This window comes from Polistes fuscatus, unplaced genomic scaffold (genome assembly GCF_010416935.1).
Source record: "Polistes fuscatus isolate 324 unplaced genomic scaffold, CU_Pfus_HIC Scaffold110, whole genome shotgun sequence".
Taxonomy (NCBI): Eukaryota; Metazoa; Arthropoda; class Insecta; order Hymenoptera; family Vespidae; genus Polistes; species Polistes fuscatus.
In genome coordinates this window covers 31,603-49,127 of record NW_025113010.1, presented here as the reverse complement: position 1 = coordinate 49,127, position 17,525 = coordinate 31,603, and the positions used below count along the sequence as shown (strand labels likewise).

Sequence of the window (17,525 nt, the reverse complement as noted above, 5' to 3'; positions counted from 1 at the left end):
TTATAAATAACGCGCATTATACCGATGTAAGAAGACTTATTAGTACTCTCGGTAAAGAATCATTTTTATTGACAATCATTGAAACAAAAGAGGAAGATAACGCGAATTCTGTATTGACAAGTGTAGGATTAAACGTCATCCTGAAAATAAAAATTGATCTGTGTCGTACAGATCTTCTTTTACATAAAGAAAGAAATTTAGGAAAAACTGTTGTCGCTAATAACCACGAAAACTGTTTAGATTGGTTAAAAATCTGCTTACAAGACTAAAAATATGACAATGTTATATTTGTGGTTAACACTATTATCGATAATGATAGATTTGAGATACTTCGAGATATAAAAAGAGGACCTGCGTATAAAAAACTTCAAATTTTTGATCTACAAGATGCTAAGGGACCGAAATTCTCACTTCAAAATGAATTCTATGAATCACAAATAAAACTTAATCTTCGTGAAAATGTATTAGCCCCAATCGGGGTATGGGGCACATACAGATGGATGCTATTGCGAGTAAAATCTTCTTTTTCTATGCGTTGGCAAGCGAAAATTAATAAATCAGGCTCATTAGTATGGATGGAAAAATTACCATTGATTAAAGAAAAAATAATAGGATGGTGAAGGTAAAATGTTCTGCATTTGACTTAGGTGCATACGAATATTGGTTAAAAAAATGATGTCAGCCTAGAATCACAGATATCTAGTACAGAATATTCAGGGACAGATGAGAAAGGTCGTAGATTAATGGGACTAGTTGATAATTTCACTATAAGTAATGAAATTTCAGCCGATCCAGATTTTACTTGGATTATTCCAGACAGTTGGAGCTTCGAAGATGCTTCAACAATTCCCCAAGCCTATTTGGCAGCTTTCTGCATTTTGCATTCGGATACTTGGAGGTTTAAACGAATTAAAACTGTATTAGTACATTATGGTGCTAGCGACGTAGGACAGGCTCTCATAAATTTATCCTTATCTTATAATTTGGATGTTTACACTACTTACGAAACCTAAGCAGAAAAACGAGTGATCGAGTCGATGCGACCACGTTTACCACAGTCTAATATTATGAAAGTTAAAGACTATAGTATTAATATAATGAATATTACGAAAGGCAAAGGTTTTGATTTTGTAGTTGCAAACAATTCCATCTTAGACGATATGGAAAGTTGTTTGGACATTGTTAAAAATATAAAACATTTGGTAATGATTTACAATTTTAAAGAGCCTAATTACAATCCATTACCACTATCTAATTTAATACGGTTCATAAGTGTATATAGTTACTGTTTACAAGACCTTATCAAGTTACTACAAAAAAAAGAAAGAATAAGCGGAATTGATGATAAAAGCTCTACAGGCGGGTACAATAAAACCAATTATATCACGAAGAATTATGATTCAGGGAGCAACAGAAGAGAGAAAAATTGAGGCTTGTGAACGTTACGGAAAAGTAATTAAATATATATAAATTTTATGAAATATTACGTTCGATTTGTTGACAATTATGATAAGAATGTATTTTTTTACAGGTTTTGGTCAACTTGCAAGAAGAAAAAATATTCTCTAATTTCATTCCGCAACTTTCCTTTCATAGCGATAAATGCTACCTTATTATCGACGGTTTTAATATCTTTGGCAAAGTACTGATCGAATGGATGATCGAACAAGGAGTTAGAAAATTAATCATTGTTTCTAATATGTCAATAGAAGGTCACGAAAACTCGGTCCTTAAATGGCAAGAAAATGGCGCAACGGTCATTGTCCGACATGAAGTGGACTTAAGCAAAGCCGCAAGCTTTGACAAATTACTGCAAGAAGCTTTGACAATAGGTGAACTCGATGGTATATTCGATCTACAGAGAACGAAAATAAATTCGTGAAGTTCTTCGTCAAAGTATTTCAAAGTTACTGAATTACTTGATAAACATAGCAGAAAGCTATGTCCATCACATGTGAAATTCTTTATTTTCTCTTCGCTCAACTTGGTCGAAGATAGCTTAAGAGACCATAATATAGAAAAATTATGCACAAAAAGAAAAGAATCTTTTCTTCATGGATTATTTATTTTATTGTCTAATTTTGTAGAAAATACACTAACTGAGACTGAATTCAAAAATTTATATTACACAAAAATGTCATTGTTATTAAAACGACTAAATGCTATACTGTGCTAAGACTCTTCACTAATCGCTGTTCGCCATATAATAGCAGATAATTCCGTAAATGGCAAAGAGAAAAATATTCTCGCTGAGGAAACCGACAAGGAGGTAATTTTAAATTATTTTTATTTCATTAATCTCATTATCAAATTTTTATTCTGATTAGCTTACGATAGTATTAATATTATAATAACTTTAATTAATACTATTACTAATATTATTTTTATTTTTATTATGCGTAAGTTTTATATGTCATTAATCATGATTGTGTTTAAAATTATTTAGCAACGCATTGATGAAGGAGATCAACAAGAAGAGAAAATACGCCAGTTCGAAAAATATCTTTATAATTACGATTAAAAAATCACGTAAAATTTTATAGAAATTTTGTAAGCTGCGTTAAGTATATTTTTCCTACGTTTAATCAGTCTCTTCCTTGTTTCTTATTTTATATATATATTTTGAAATTTAATTTTTAGAAGGATACTAAAAGGATTTACTTACTGTTAATTGAACGTTATAGGAGTACTCTCAAGATTAAACGAAAAAAATTAAATTGTTTTTCGACGTTCATTGCTCTTTTTGCCCCTTTCTTGACTTAAATTTTTCACTTTTTTCACGAAATACATTTTCCACTGACTTATACGTATATACTCAAACAATGTTTAAATCCAAACAGATTATTAGAATTAATTACTCTCGAAATGCAGAAGAGAAAATTCAGTCACGCAACATAATACTAAGAAAGATGCCTCTAAACATTAAATCTACAATTATTGATAAGTTTGATTATTTTCATACTTTTACATTCTTACTTTTAAGGTCGTTTTTTTTTATCTGCTACGCTCAATATTCTATTCATCAAATAGGAAAGGTTTATTAATAAAACTAAATGACTAGATCAAAAACATCTTCCAGACCTGCTTAACACTGTCGCCTAAGAGTATAGAAATGGTTAACATAAACTAAACATCCTCGAAATCATGTTTTTCCTATTGCTTTCTAAAAATATAAATTGTTAAACAAAGGATCAGTTCTCTCATAAACAAATGCAGACTCTGAAAATTCTTAGACTTAATTTTCATCTTAACTAAACTTTCGAAAAATGTTGTCAACCTCTTTGTTAAATTTTGAAACAAACGACCATTGTATACGTAATGTATCTGTTTAAAGAAAAATATAGTTTACATACTCTAAAAACTTATTCATTATGCAAAAAAGTAACTGGTCTAGGAAAAAGAAGTTAGAATAAGTCTAGAAGAAAGATCAAGAAACAAAGCGAGTAACTTCAAATTTTCTGTTGAATTCTGTACTTCAGTTTTTGTCTTATGTTTGTTAATAAAATAGTTAATAAGTAAATATGCTGCAATTTGTATAATTAATAAAGATGTCATGAAGATTGATCGTTACCGGGAAAAAATAAATTGGAAAATAAAGAATCCTAGAATGTATATTATAATAAAATTAGTTATTACCTGTGACTAGTATTGTTTTCTTATTCTAATAAATTTTCTACTTTAAATACCCTTTTACAATCTTCGTTCTCCCTATTTTAAGTCCTATACCTCACTAACATATAATTATTTATTTCACTCAATTGAAAAGGCATAAGAGTCTAAACAAAAACTAATCTCGTACTATTTATTACGCAACAGGAAGTAACAATACTTTTTGAAGTTATACTTCTTTCGATGCGTTTAGAAAAAATTAATAAAGAGAAGAAAAGAGAAGTACTTCACGTACTTATACTCTCTCATTTCTTTCACGCCATAGCAACATAAAACATTTCTTATAACTTTACCTAACCGAAAAACAACTTTACTTATACTCGAAATACTAACTAATATATTTAACAAAAATTGTTCTTGAACATTCATTTCATAACGTTTTTTGCTTTCATATTTATTCTAATCCAACATATATAATAAATCGATCGATTGAAAATATGATTCTTTACTTTTTCTTGTAAAATAAATAAATAAATATAATTAGTAGCTTATCTTCTCATACTTCCAATCCTTTTATATATATATTTCTTCTTCTTCTTCTTCTTTCTTTAGTTTAGGCAAATTGCCTGTTTCGTAAAAGACGTTTTTCTGCCTATTGCACTGTTAAATTGTCGCACCATCGTTTTCGTGGGCGTCCCGTGCTTCTGCGGCCTACAGGTGACTTATCCCGTGCAATTCTGACAATTCTTCCGTTGTCCATTCTGTTAATATGTTCGTTCCATTCTTTTTTTCTTTTTAGTATCCATTCGTTGATGTTTTCCACTTTGCATGTTCTTCTTATATCTTCACTTCTCTCTCGATCCAGTAGTGTTTTCCCAGCTATTCTGCGAAGAATTCTCATTTCGGTTGTCTCTAGTAACTGTTTCGTTTTCGCCGTGTCTGGTCGAGTTTCTGCGGTATGTGACATAATAGGTCTTACCATTGCCTTGTAGATTCTTGCTTTGGTCTCTATGTCAATGTTTTTGTTTCGCCATATTGTGTCATTCAAACAACCCGCTATTCTGGATGCCTTCATTGTCTGTTCTCTTACCTCTGCTTCAACATCACCATATCCTGAGATTTCTATTCCTAGGTACTTAAATCTCATTTCCTGCTGAATAACCTTCCCTTCAATTTCCAGTTTGCATCTTAACGGCGTCTTTGATGTTGTCATGCATTTAGTTTTCTGGGCCGATATTTTCATGTTGAATGATTTGGCTATGCAGTTAAATCGGTGTAGTAGACGTTGTAGATCATCCTCATTTTCGGCCACTAATACAGCGTCATCAGCATAGCATAGGATGGTTATTTCTTCGCTGCCCATTTTATATCCTTTTAGCGATCTTACGTTTCTTATTATTTCGTCCATAATGATGTTAAAAAGCAGGGGACTTAGGGAATCCCCTTGTCGGATACCGCGACCTGCATCAATCGGTTCAGTCAAGGCGCCATTTATCTTTGCTTGGATCTTATTGTTTCTATAGATGTCCTCTATGGTCTTGATAAGATTGTTCGGAATTTGCCGGTTATAGAGGAGGTGTATAACATCCTTTACTGCACTCGGTCGAATGCCTTTTCCAAATCAATGAAACACATATATGCTGGTCTGTTGTATTCAATTGATTTTTCTGTTATCTGTCTTATGATGAAAACCGCGTCTGTGCATGATCTACCTGATCTGAATCCCTGCTGTTCGTCTTCTAGATTCGTTAAGCTGTTAATTTTATTCGTTATGACTTTTGTTGTTAGTTTCAATGAAGTATTTAAAAGATTTATTCCCCTGTAATTTGTAGGTAGTTTTTTGTCTCCTTTTTTAAACATAACTATAGTTGTGCTGATTCGCCATTCATCAGGTATTTTGTGTTGGCATAGTATTTTTTGGATTAGGAATGTTAACTGTTGTGTGAGACGTTGGCCACCATATTTAGTAATTCGTTTGGGATGCCATCTTGCCCTGAGCTCTTCCTATTCTTTAGTTTTCGAATAGCTGTTTCTACATCACTGGACTCAATTTGTATGTCGTTTTTAGTTACTATTTCTGGCGTATTTAGTTCCACTTGAGGTTCTTCTGATTTATAGAGTTCTGTTAAGTAACTAATCCAGGTTTCTCTTGTGATCTGATTTGTTTCGATCATTTCGTTGACCTCCTTTCTTTGATTTCTAATAAATCGCCAGATTTGTTTTTGTAGTCCATAGAAGTCACTCTCCATTCTCTTCGAAAAAATCTCCCAATGATGTTGTTTTGTTTGCCTTACTAATGTCGCTGCTTGATTCCGGATTCGTCTATACATTTCGTATGATTCAGGTGTTCGTAATGTCCTATAGTTAAGGTATGCCATTTTCTTTTTTTTGCATATTTCCTTAATCTCTGGGCGGAACCAAGGAGTCTTGATCATTCTAGCCCGGTTTTTTACAGTTCGTGTTCCCAGGGCTTCGTATGCAGCTTCTAAAATGTTGGTTCTTAGTTTCTTCCAGGCTATGTTTATGTTATCTTCTTCTTTTATTGGGTCTTTTTCGATTTTTTCTTTCAACCTGTTCTCGTATAGTTGTTTGGTTGGTAAGTTCCATAGTGACTCGATGTTTATTTTCGATTCTTGAGTTGCTCGTGCAAGATTCCTTTGGGGTTTAAACTTCATTCTTATTTTTGCTAATAGCAGGCTATGATCGCTTCCTACATTCGCGGAGTTTAATGTCCTAACATCTAGTATTTGGTTTGGTTGGACGTATCTGTTAGTAACAATGTAATCAATTGTAGACCTGAAGCCTCTGGTGTTGCTATATGTGAATTTGTAGTGCTCTTTGTTGTTATAAAATGTATTGTTAATCCTTAGCTCGTTAAATGTGCACAATTGTGTCATAAGTTCTCCATTATCATTTAACACATTTTCGTTGAACCTTTGTTTAATTCCAGGTATTATTTCGTTTCCGATGCGGGCGTTAAAATCTCCAAGGATTATTATTTGTTGGTTACTTGGTAATGATCCGACTAAATTTTGTAGTTGGTCGTAGAAGGCTTCTCTTTCTTCCTTCGATTTGTTATCTTCAGGTGCATAAATTGACACTATATTTAACTTTTTGTCATCCGCTTCCATTTTTACAACCAAGATTCGTGAAGATACGTATCTACATTCTTGTATGTTATTTTGATACTTCTTAGACACTGCGATGGCTACCCCTTCTTTTGCCCTGATTTGTTGTTCTACCCCACTATATATCACTAAGTAGTCTTCGTACTGTATTGCCCTTTGCCTTTCTTTTTGGTCTCTTGTAAGGCGCAAATATCGATGTTATTATCCTTCAGTTCTTTCAGGGTCTCTTGATCTTTATTATTGAATGACTTGATGTTCCATGTAGCCAGTCGCATTATGTGTTCTTTCTTCCATTTCTTTGTCCATTTTCTTGCGTGTGTCGTCATCTGTATTTCCGTCCTGTTCCGAGGCCAAAACTCTTTTCTATGAGCAATTTTCTTTTTTTTTACGTTGGGTAGGGAGCTAACCTGATCCAACAACCTTCCTCCTTTTCCCGGGCTTAGGACCGGCAACATGATCGCTGATCTGCGATCATGCAGGCGGAGTTTATATTTATATATATTTATAAAATTAAAAAAATAAATAAATGAATAAAAATAAAATAATAAAAGAAAAATAAATCGGCTTACATTAGCGAATATTATTGATCATCAAGCAGGTAGAGGGGAACAGGTATATTTATAAACTATATTCTATATAAAAAGAAAATTAATAATAATTATAATAATAATTATAACATTATTTAAAATATAAACAAGGAAAACTAAAAAGTTATAAGAAACATTTATAATGATAATAATAATAAGAATATTATTTCTAATAATATTAATAATAATAAAATTTTTTTTTTACCTTTTTTTTTTGAAGTTATTTTATGAAATTATTTTTGAAGTTATTGAGGTTATATTCGTTTTGGTACGCCAAAGAAGTATAACTTCCTACGTGCGTACATAAGTACAAACATCAGTTTTTTTATATTTCATACATTGACTAGTTTCTTAATAAGGTTTAGCTAAATATGCGGCTCTACATTTTTTTTCCAATCGAAGACCGAAGCAAAACCAAGAAAAAGACTCCATTCTAGCATCGGATCTATGCATATAAATTTTATTTTTCAATAGAGTTTACGATATAAAATTTCTTTTAATTAATGTCTTCTTCGTAGAGATTTCATGTGAATTATGATGCGAATTGAATTCAAACACAATTACAAGGAAGTTACATGAACCTGTTAAAAGGTAAAAATAATTATCTTGCTTTGGAAAGAAACAAATAATATAATTCTCTTACAAATTTTCTGGAAAGATATTTATTCAAAGCTTTAGAAAGCTTATTCCTTCCACATAGATTATCAATCATTTTACTGGAAAAGAGAGTTCATTATTTTCAATCGGTAAGAAGAAGTTTTCGATACTAAAATCATCAAAGATTTTAAAAGACACCGTCTTCTTCTTATTCACACTGGGAAGAAATAATGTGCAATAATATTCTATCAAAAAAATTGTAAAATGAGTTTACTTAGTTTTTTTTAAATTTTTGGAGTGAACATCTTTTAACGCGTTGGGGAAAATGTAATAGGGAGGGATTTTGTTCCGAGCGTCTGGGAAAACGACACCATGAAGTTTGTCGGTATTTACGACGCGCAACAAAACGATTTCCAGTTTACGGCATGAAGTTGTCTCCTCTTCTTCTTCCCCTTTTTTTCTCAAGCGGGTCACCAATCCAAATACTAATCGTGCTCAGCGCTGCTCTACTTAAATGATCGAGCGAGAACTAATGCTGTAATAGCCGTTGACGCATAAAGTAATTCGATATATATCCCTTACATTTATTGTGGACTGATATCTATATTTTTATATTTTTAAAGTTATTCTTTTTATTCTTTCTTTATATATAATATATCATCGGTTGAAAATATTTTTCTTTTCTTTTTTGAAGTTATTTAGTTAACTTAATAGAAAAGAATAATTAGTAGCTTTTCTACTGATATTTTAAATCCTCCTCCTTTTTACCTGGTCACGCTATAAATATATATATATTTATATAAAATAAATAACTTTAATAAATAAATAAGAATAAAATATAATAGTAAAAGAAAAATAATCTTCTTCCATTAGAAAATATTATCGATCATCAAGCAGGGAAGAGGAACAGGATTCTTTATCGACTATATTCTATGTAAAAATAAAATTAATAATAATAATACTAATAATGTAATAATAATAACATTAATTAAAAAATAATCTAGGAAATAAAAAGTAAAAAGGAAAATTAATAATGATAATAATAATTATAATATGTTATCATTGTGATAGGTAATCTGTAATTAATTATAAAAATATGGAGAAATTAGCATGAAAGAATGGAAACGTATTGTGCAACATGAATTTTTTTTGATTGTTTTGAAGTTATACTTCTTCTTTAAGACTAAATAACGAGCGTAGCCTGACGAGGATTTCCTTCAGAATTCGTGAGACACTCAACGTAATTGCAATTTATGTACCATTTATAAAGATTATAGATTCTTAGCGTATATTCGAAATACGCGGCTCAATCATTTCGAAAATATTGAAAATAAGGAAATTTTCTTATTGTCTCTCCCCAATTTTTATCGTTGCTAAGTACGCCCTGCAGGCCCTATTAAACAAAGCACTCGTCCAATTCTTTAACTGGACGTCTACGACGACACGTCTTACATAAGCAGCAAAGAATTTACAAAGAAAGCGACGAACAAAGCGATTTAAGCTAGAAGCGAAATAAGAAAAGTATAAGTATTCCTTATACTTCCATAAACGAGGTGAGCCTTTTGTTGAATGTACAAGCGAAGCGAGCAAGAGGTGAGATACGTGTTTAGTTTTTTGTTAAAACCGCAATTCCTTATTATATTTAATTTATCAACCAGAGCTTTTTTGCTACAAGGCTTTTTGACTGACGAGCCAATATAGTATTATACTTTTATTTACTTAACCAAGAGTTTTTCTTTTTCTTATTTGTTGTTTTTTTTATTAATTTTGCGTAATAATTGTATTTTATTTAAATTATATTTCTTATCTTTATTTTATTAAAGTTTTTATTGAAGTTATATTTTATTTTATTTACAAATGTAGAGTATATATTGGCATTCAGGAAAATTGTAGTTATTTCATATTGAATACAATGAAGATGGAGAAGTAAATGTTATGTGGCTTATGTTTTCAGATTCACTAAAGATTGGCTAGAAAATCGTACAGAAAGTTGCTGGACACGTTGCGATTTAAATTAATAAAACAATAGTGCCGATCGGACGTAGATCTCCAACTATTCTCCTTAGCAGCAATACAAAAATGAAGATTAAGCGTTCACATTTATCTATAGTTTAAATTTAATTATTTATTATTAATTATTGAAAATTTATTTATTTTATTTTAATAATTTAAATTATTTTAATTTTGAAGTTATTATTAAACTATAATCTCTTGCAGCTTTTTATTGACCAGAATCAGTATACATTTTAATTTCTGTTTTAGTTTTCAATACGCAAAAACTAATGCAGAGAAATGTAGAGATTATCGTCTTCGTAGGAAAAGGAATCAGGAAAATAAGGAAAATAATGAGGAAAATAAGGAAAACATAATGCACGCTAATGCCAAACGTTGTAGGGTTCTTGGCTGCGAAGAAAAATTATTCAAAAAGGTTATGAATTGCCTGCGAATGAAATTTTATGTACTCCGTCATCTTCTAATTTACTTTGCGAACCATCGGCTAAGCCTTTGATTACCGGTACAAATTTAAATAATTTAAATGACCCAGCAATAACTAATATTATTGCTAATTATTAATTTTTTTGTTTGGTTTTTATTTTTTTAAGTTATTTGAAGTTACTTACATTTATTTTATTTAACTTTTATTTTACATTTATTTCTTTAAGAAATCCAATTGTCTGCGAATGGAACTTTATGTGCACAATCGACTTTGAATTTACTAGTAACTTCTGAACCATTAGCTCAGCCTATGATTAACGGTACAAATTTATACAATTTAAAACTCACAGCAATAACTAATAGTACTGTTAATTATTATATTTGAACTTATACTTCTTTTGGTACGTTTGGGAATTTGGTCTTTATTTTTTACTTTTACTTCTTCAATATGCATCGTTGTCTACTGCAAAAGATTTCTATCACAACTATATTACTGTGCAAGCTGATGTACATATGGAAAATTCTTCTATGCCATGTCATCATCGTATAACATCAAAGAACATTACATTAACTAACATGGAGCAAAGTTCACGATCTCAAGTACGAAATAATAAATATTTAGCTGACGCTTCGATTATACATGTATGTAGGATTCCAATATAAAGATGAATAGAATGTTTTAATGTAAATGCAATTTAATCTGATACAATACAATACAATAATAGATGTTCGCTGCTTAAAGGCTAAACGATGACTGACTTAAATCTTTGCGCTTTAGTCCACTGTTTATTTACATAGCAACGTACCGCTGCACGTCGCTACCCCCAACGGTCCTACCAACCATATCGTATTTTGTTTCATAGTCCCTTTGTCTAATTTCCCTTCCCACACTCGGCCATATCTGCATCTCCTTCGGCCCCCGAAGGGAACTCTTCGAACGGTTTCATGTAATCCGCCGCCGTTGTGGTGATCTTTGGTCCTTCATCCCCACCAACACGAATCACTTCATATCGGTTATTTCTCTTACATCTAGATATCTTATACGGACCTAAGAATTTCTTTTGTATCTTTAACCCCGCACCAAACTGCGTGCGCTTTATCGCTACTAAATCGCCTTCGTTGTAAACACTCGCTTTCTTACATTTACGGTTATAATTACGCCTATTCTCTTCTTGAATTTTTAACAGACTTTCCTTCGTTGCTTCTCTCAGTCTTAAGCGCTCGTCAGAATATTGCAATATCGCCTCTTTCTCTATTAATTCTAAAATAGCTAAATCTTCGCGCTGCTTCATTTTTACGCCAAACATCACCTCGAAAGGTGACGCATCTACACTACGCTGATAAGTGCTATTAATCGCTCTTTGGACCTTATCTACGTGCTTATACCACTTGTCAGGCGCGTCCATCGACATCTTAGTCAGTACCGAGATAATAATTCGATTAATTCTTTCAACCTGACCGTTTCCTCTCGGTATACCGGTGGTAGTTAGAACGTGCTCGACCCTTTCCGTCATACAATACTCTTTAAACTCTGTTGCCGTGAATGCGGTTCCCTTATCTGTAATAATACGTGTCGGATTACCGAATGTTCTCTGCTGTATCCCAAGTTTTTCTAACGTTTCCCGTGCGGTTGTCGTCTTAGTTGGGTATAGCCACACAAACTTAGAAAACCCATCTACCACTACCAAGATATGCTTATAAGCTTTACTCGTCGCTGTCATCGGCCCTAGATAGTCGACATGATAAGTCTCGAGCGGTCTATCCCCCTTCGGTATCGGCTGTAACTGACCTTCCTTTTTCCCCTGCTTACGCTCCGCTAATATACACGGTACACAACAGCTGATGATCTTTTCGATTTTTTCTTTCAGACCCGGTATATAAAATTCTTCTTTTATTTTTTCGGCTACCTTTCGTACAGAGAAATGACCATTTTCGTGAATCTTTCTTATGATATTAGACTGCATGCTCGTAGGCAACACTATCACGTTCTTATCGTTTACACGCTTCATCAAAATATTATTTTCTAAAATATAATCTTCGTATGGCTCTTTTTCTACTACAAGACGTATGACACGTAATCTTTCCTCTTCTTCCTGTTTCTTTCTTATATTTTGTAATAACGTATCTTCGATACACATTACCGGATAACGACTAAGTGCATCTACATGCTTCATTCTTTCTCCTGGACGGTGTTCAACTTCAAAGTCAAATTCTTCCAATGACAACGCCCACCTTGCTACCTTCGGTGCTAACTCCCTTTTCTTAAGCGTCTTTTGGAATGCCTGGCAATCCGTAACTAACTTAAATCTTATTCCTAACAAATAGACTCTAAACTTCTGAACTGCTTTAATTATCGCTAGGACTTCTAATTCATACGAATGGTACTTCCTCTCTGCTTCCGACGTTTTATAACTCATGTAATGAACCGGATGGTAATTATTTTCGTTTTCGTATTTTTGCAATAATACGGCGCCAAACCCGTCTATACTTGCATCAGTATGCAATTCCGTCATTGCTCCGGGGTCATAAATACGGAGCACCGGCTCTTGAGACAAAAAATACTTTAATCGCGAATACGACTCTCTTTCAGCGGTATCAAAGACAAATGCCTTACCTGCCTTTAACAAATCTGATAATGGTCTTGCTATCTTAGCGTAATCCTTAATAAATTTACGAAAATATCCTGTCAGACCTAAGAAACTTTGAATTTGTTTTCTATTCTTCGGTTCCGGAAACCGTTGTACCGCTTTTACTTTCGTGGGTGATGGCCGAATACTCCCATTCCACACCACATGTCCTAAGAACTCAATTTCCTCCCGAAGGAACTTGCATTTCTTCCAATTTATAATTAACCCGTTCTGAGCTGCTACCGTTAACGTTATTTCCAACTTTTTACACGCATCTTCGTAATCGATACCTGGGATAATAAGATCGTCCATGTATGTTAACACTATTTTCTTCCTTACCAAATCGCCAAAAACCTCATCAATAAATCTTAAAAAACTGGCGGGACTGCTACATAACCCAAAAGGTGTTCTAAGAAACTCAAATTGCCCGTCTGGAGTAACAAACGAAGTGAATTTACGGCTATCTTCCTCAATCTTGACATGAAAAAACCCGTTCTTAAGATCAATTGTCGAAAATACCACTCCCTGTGTCAACGCATCGAGACAGTCTTCGATCAATGGCATTGGAAATCGATCTCTTACCACCTTTGCATTTAATTTACGGTAATCAATACAAACTCTGTAAGTTCCGTCCTTCTTAGGTACCACTACTACCGGACTACTATATTCACTTGTACTGGGTTGAATTATTCCCTCGTCCAACCATTCGTCTAATTGTTGCGTAACTATTTTTTTCTCTTTCGGAGCTAATCTCCTCGGCTTAGAACAAACTGGAATATTATCCGTCAACTTTATTTTTGTCTCTGTTCGCGCGTCTGGTTTAGTATTTGGCTTATAATTTTGTATTAATTCTTTTATGCGCACCTTGTACGGTTCTTTTACGTCTATTTCATCCGTATCTACATATTTTATTTCCATTATCGCCTTTATATCTTCTACTTCTTTATTTGCATTCATATCGTCTGTATCCGTCCGTCGCTCAACATAACCATAGTCGCTCGATTTTACCGATCCCTCGCTTATCTCCTCGCTGAGTCTTTTGTCTGGTCGTCTTATTTCTACTCGCCCTTTATTTATACGAACGTCTAACTCTTTCAGCAACTCTCTTCCTAAAAGAACTTCGTATCTCATATCTGACTGACTTACTACAAATACATCCGTTTTATATCTACCGTCTTCGATATCGATATTTACTTCACATCTCCCTATTGGCTTTGTTATCGCATTACCAAACCCTGCAATCGTCGAGTGGTTTCATATAATCTTGGTCCCTAATTTATTATATAGCTCTGAATTTATAATGCTTACTTCGCTGCCCGTATCTAATAACGCATATGCTAACAAACCATTAATCCTGATCGCAACTCTATCCGTAGTAGATTGAACACAATTGATACTTGCTTTATTTTCCGACGGCTGCTGTGATTTATTACAATGACTCGCTATGTGACCGAAATTATTACATTTAAAACATTTGAGACCTTTTTCTTTGTCTGGACAGAAACGATAACTATGTGCTTCCGAACCGCACCCGTAACAATGGCCTTTCTTTATCGCCGGAGATCTACCGATACGTGTCGACGCTACGTTTCCTTGATTATCTTTTCTAAATCGCGTTCCTTGTACGTTACTTTCTTTAAGTTTATCAAATATTTGAATATTATTTTTAAATTCTGTGAGCGTTCGGGATCCGTACAATACTGCCTTATCGCGACGTTCGCCTAACAAACCATCCGCTATGTACTGTATAAGGGCGTCTTCTTCGATGTTACCTTGATTCGCGATTTCTTGCATACTATAAATGTACAAACGACTACTTTCGCCTGGTTGTTGTCTACGCTTGGACAACTGCTTATGAATCGTGGCTGAATTTACCTTTACCTGAAATTCCCTAATCAAACTACGCTTTAAGCTGTCCCATGATTTAATTTCTCTTTCGAACGATATAAATTGTCTTGCCGCTCCTTTTAACATACGTTTCCCGTAGATAAACTTCTGCAAATCGTTCCATCCCAACAATACGCTGGTATCTTCAAAATCGTGGATCCAATGATCTATCAGTAGCTTATCCTCTCCGTTGAAATATGATAGGCTTTCTTCCACATCCTTTATGGAAAACGAAGCGAGTTGTTGCGTAGCAACGCTAACCGCTCCTCCTTCCCCGCGTTGTCCACCACTCTGTGATTCTTCTTCTCGTTTGCCTTCGTCTCTTCTTCTTCTTCTTCTTCTTCTTCACTTTCTTCGTCTTCGCTTTCTTCATCTTTCATCGCATCTTTCAAGCGATTTCTTAACGCCTGCTTATTTCCGACTGTGGATAACCTTAACTTCTTCGCCGCTTCTTTTAACTCCCTTAATTTCATGGAGTCAATCTGCTCATAGGTGTAATGACGGCTTCTTCCTCGACTGCTTTACCTTGACGCTTTCGTTCTTCAACTCGTCTTCTTAGTGACGTGTTTTGAACGGCCTTTTCGTTCAATTCCTCACGTCCAACTTCCTGCTCATCCGCACTTGTTTCGAGTGTTACCTTCAATTGAGCCATCGTTCAAACAGCTACTTTTCTTAATCTTAATGTTTCTTTATCGTCCTCCTATATCACCGTTACACCAACACTACCGATTACTTCACAACTTTACTTTAGTATTCACGCGTGGTCAACTTTCCTCGCGCAACACTCTTAATCAACTTAGAATCGGATTCACACTGCTGGTAATTGTAACGCAACTTTCGACTTGATACAACTTTATGCAACTTCACACGACTTTATACGACTTTATACGACTTTATACGACTTTATACGACTTTTTATTGCACACATGAAATCTATTCTCTTTTAATCCCGGCTGAGCCCCCAAATGTAGGATTCCATATAAAGATGAATAGAATGTTTTAATGTAAATGCAATTTAATCTGATACAATACAATACAATAATAGATGTTCGCTGCTTAAAGGCTAAACGATGACTGACTTAAATCTTTGCGCTTTAGTCCACTGTTTATTTACATAGCAACGTACCGCTGCACGTCGCTACCCCCCAACGGTCCTACCAACCATATCGTATTTTGTTTCATAGCCCCTTTGTCTAATTTCCCTTCCCACATGTATGGTTTAATCAAGACATTGTACTGGATGAAGAACGCAATTCGTTAACCAAGACAAAATCATGAATCAGGAATTACCTCAATCAGACGAATCTATTTATTCTAACTTTTCAGACAAGATAGTAATTGGTCATTCCACTGACGAGCAAATTGATATGGATTTTGATCCTTCTTTACTATATAGCAATTATCATCAATTTAAACGAGCTCATAAGGAATTTAAAATAAAATTCTTGGGCAATTCATTTGAACATCCATGTTCAGTATGTGACAGATTGTGGTTTAAAAAGGATTTAAAAGAGCCATCTAATGAACATAAGGTTATTCTAATAGAATTTATAACTAATGTACCTATGGGAAATACTAAGCGTTGTAATACATGCATACAAGCTTTGAACATGAAGAATAATCCTCTAATATCAACATATAACGGCTTCAATTATCCAGATGTACCTCAGCATCTACCACCTTTAGATTTAATTTCTGAAAGATTAATTTCGCCCCGTATTCCTTTTATACAGATCAGACGTCTGAGATATGTGAATGGTCAATACGGCATTAATGTCAAGTATTTAACCTGCCTGTTTCAGTTAATACAATGGTCAAATCTCTTCAAAGAAATATCGATAACGATTATTGTATAAATGTACATATTAAACGTAAGAAAATTGACCGATCTAGTTACTTACATGGCATTTTTAACAAGCGTACAGTTAAAGCTTGGCTAAAATTTTTAATACCGTCTCCATTGTATAGAATGTACGATATTAAAATTGATGCTTCATATTTTAATGATAGTCAAATTCACGACAAAGTTGGACAAAATGATGTCAGCGAACACATTCCTGTAGAAGAGAGTCTTACAGCGCACCAACCGACATTAATGTGGGATGAAGAACATATTTACGTATTGCACTTGGCGAAGAAAATTTACCTCAAAGTTTATTATTTGATGAATTTTTTTATTTCTTATTTCTTATTTAATTTTTTATTTATTTTTTTTTTTATTTTAATAAAACCCTTTTTCTTCTTCATGTATAAATAAATAAGATGATACTTTATTTTTGCAGTTATTTTTGAGGTAGTTGATGCTATATTCATTTTGGTACGCCAAAGAAGTATAACTTCTTACTTGCGTACATAAGTACACACTCTAGTTTTGTTTTCTAAAATAATTCCTATTTAACTATAATCTTTTGCAGCTTTTCGAAAAGTATCAGTATATATTTAAATTCTTTTTTCAGTTTTAAGATTTCTAAAACTAATGCAGAGAAGTGTAATCTTTATTACTAGGGTTATAGAAATGTATCTAAAAGAAAGTATCTATCACAAACAAACGCAGATCGATGTAAGGCTTATAGGTTGCAAAACAAATGTTTTGTTACGCAGAAGAAGTATAACTTCTTACGTGTGTACATAAGTACACACTCTAGTTTTTTTTT

The 17,525-nt window shown here is 33.4% G+C and overlaps 1 protein-coding gene across 1 annotated transcript; it reads right to left on the bottom strand.

Moving 5' to 3' along the window:
* Positions 1 to 11,229: 11,229 nt before the first annotated feature.
* Positions 11,230 to 15,523, bottom strand: LOC122526637. The gene is made up of 5 exons (XM_043650165.1): positions 15,397 to 15,523; positions 14,331 to 15,014; positions 13,974 to 14,219; positions 12,274 to 13,883; positions 11,230 to 11,994 (listed from the first exon to the last, which is right to left on the bottom strand). The coding sequence occupies exons 1-5, from the start codon at positions 15,521 to 15,523 to the stop codon at positions 11,230 to 11,232; spliced, it is 3,432 nt and encodes a 1,143-aa protein (XP_043506100.1).
* Positions 15,524 to 17,525: the final 2,002 nt, after the last annotated feature.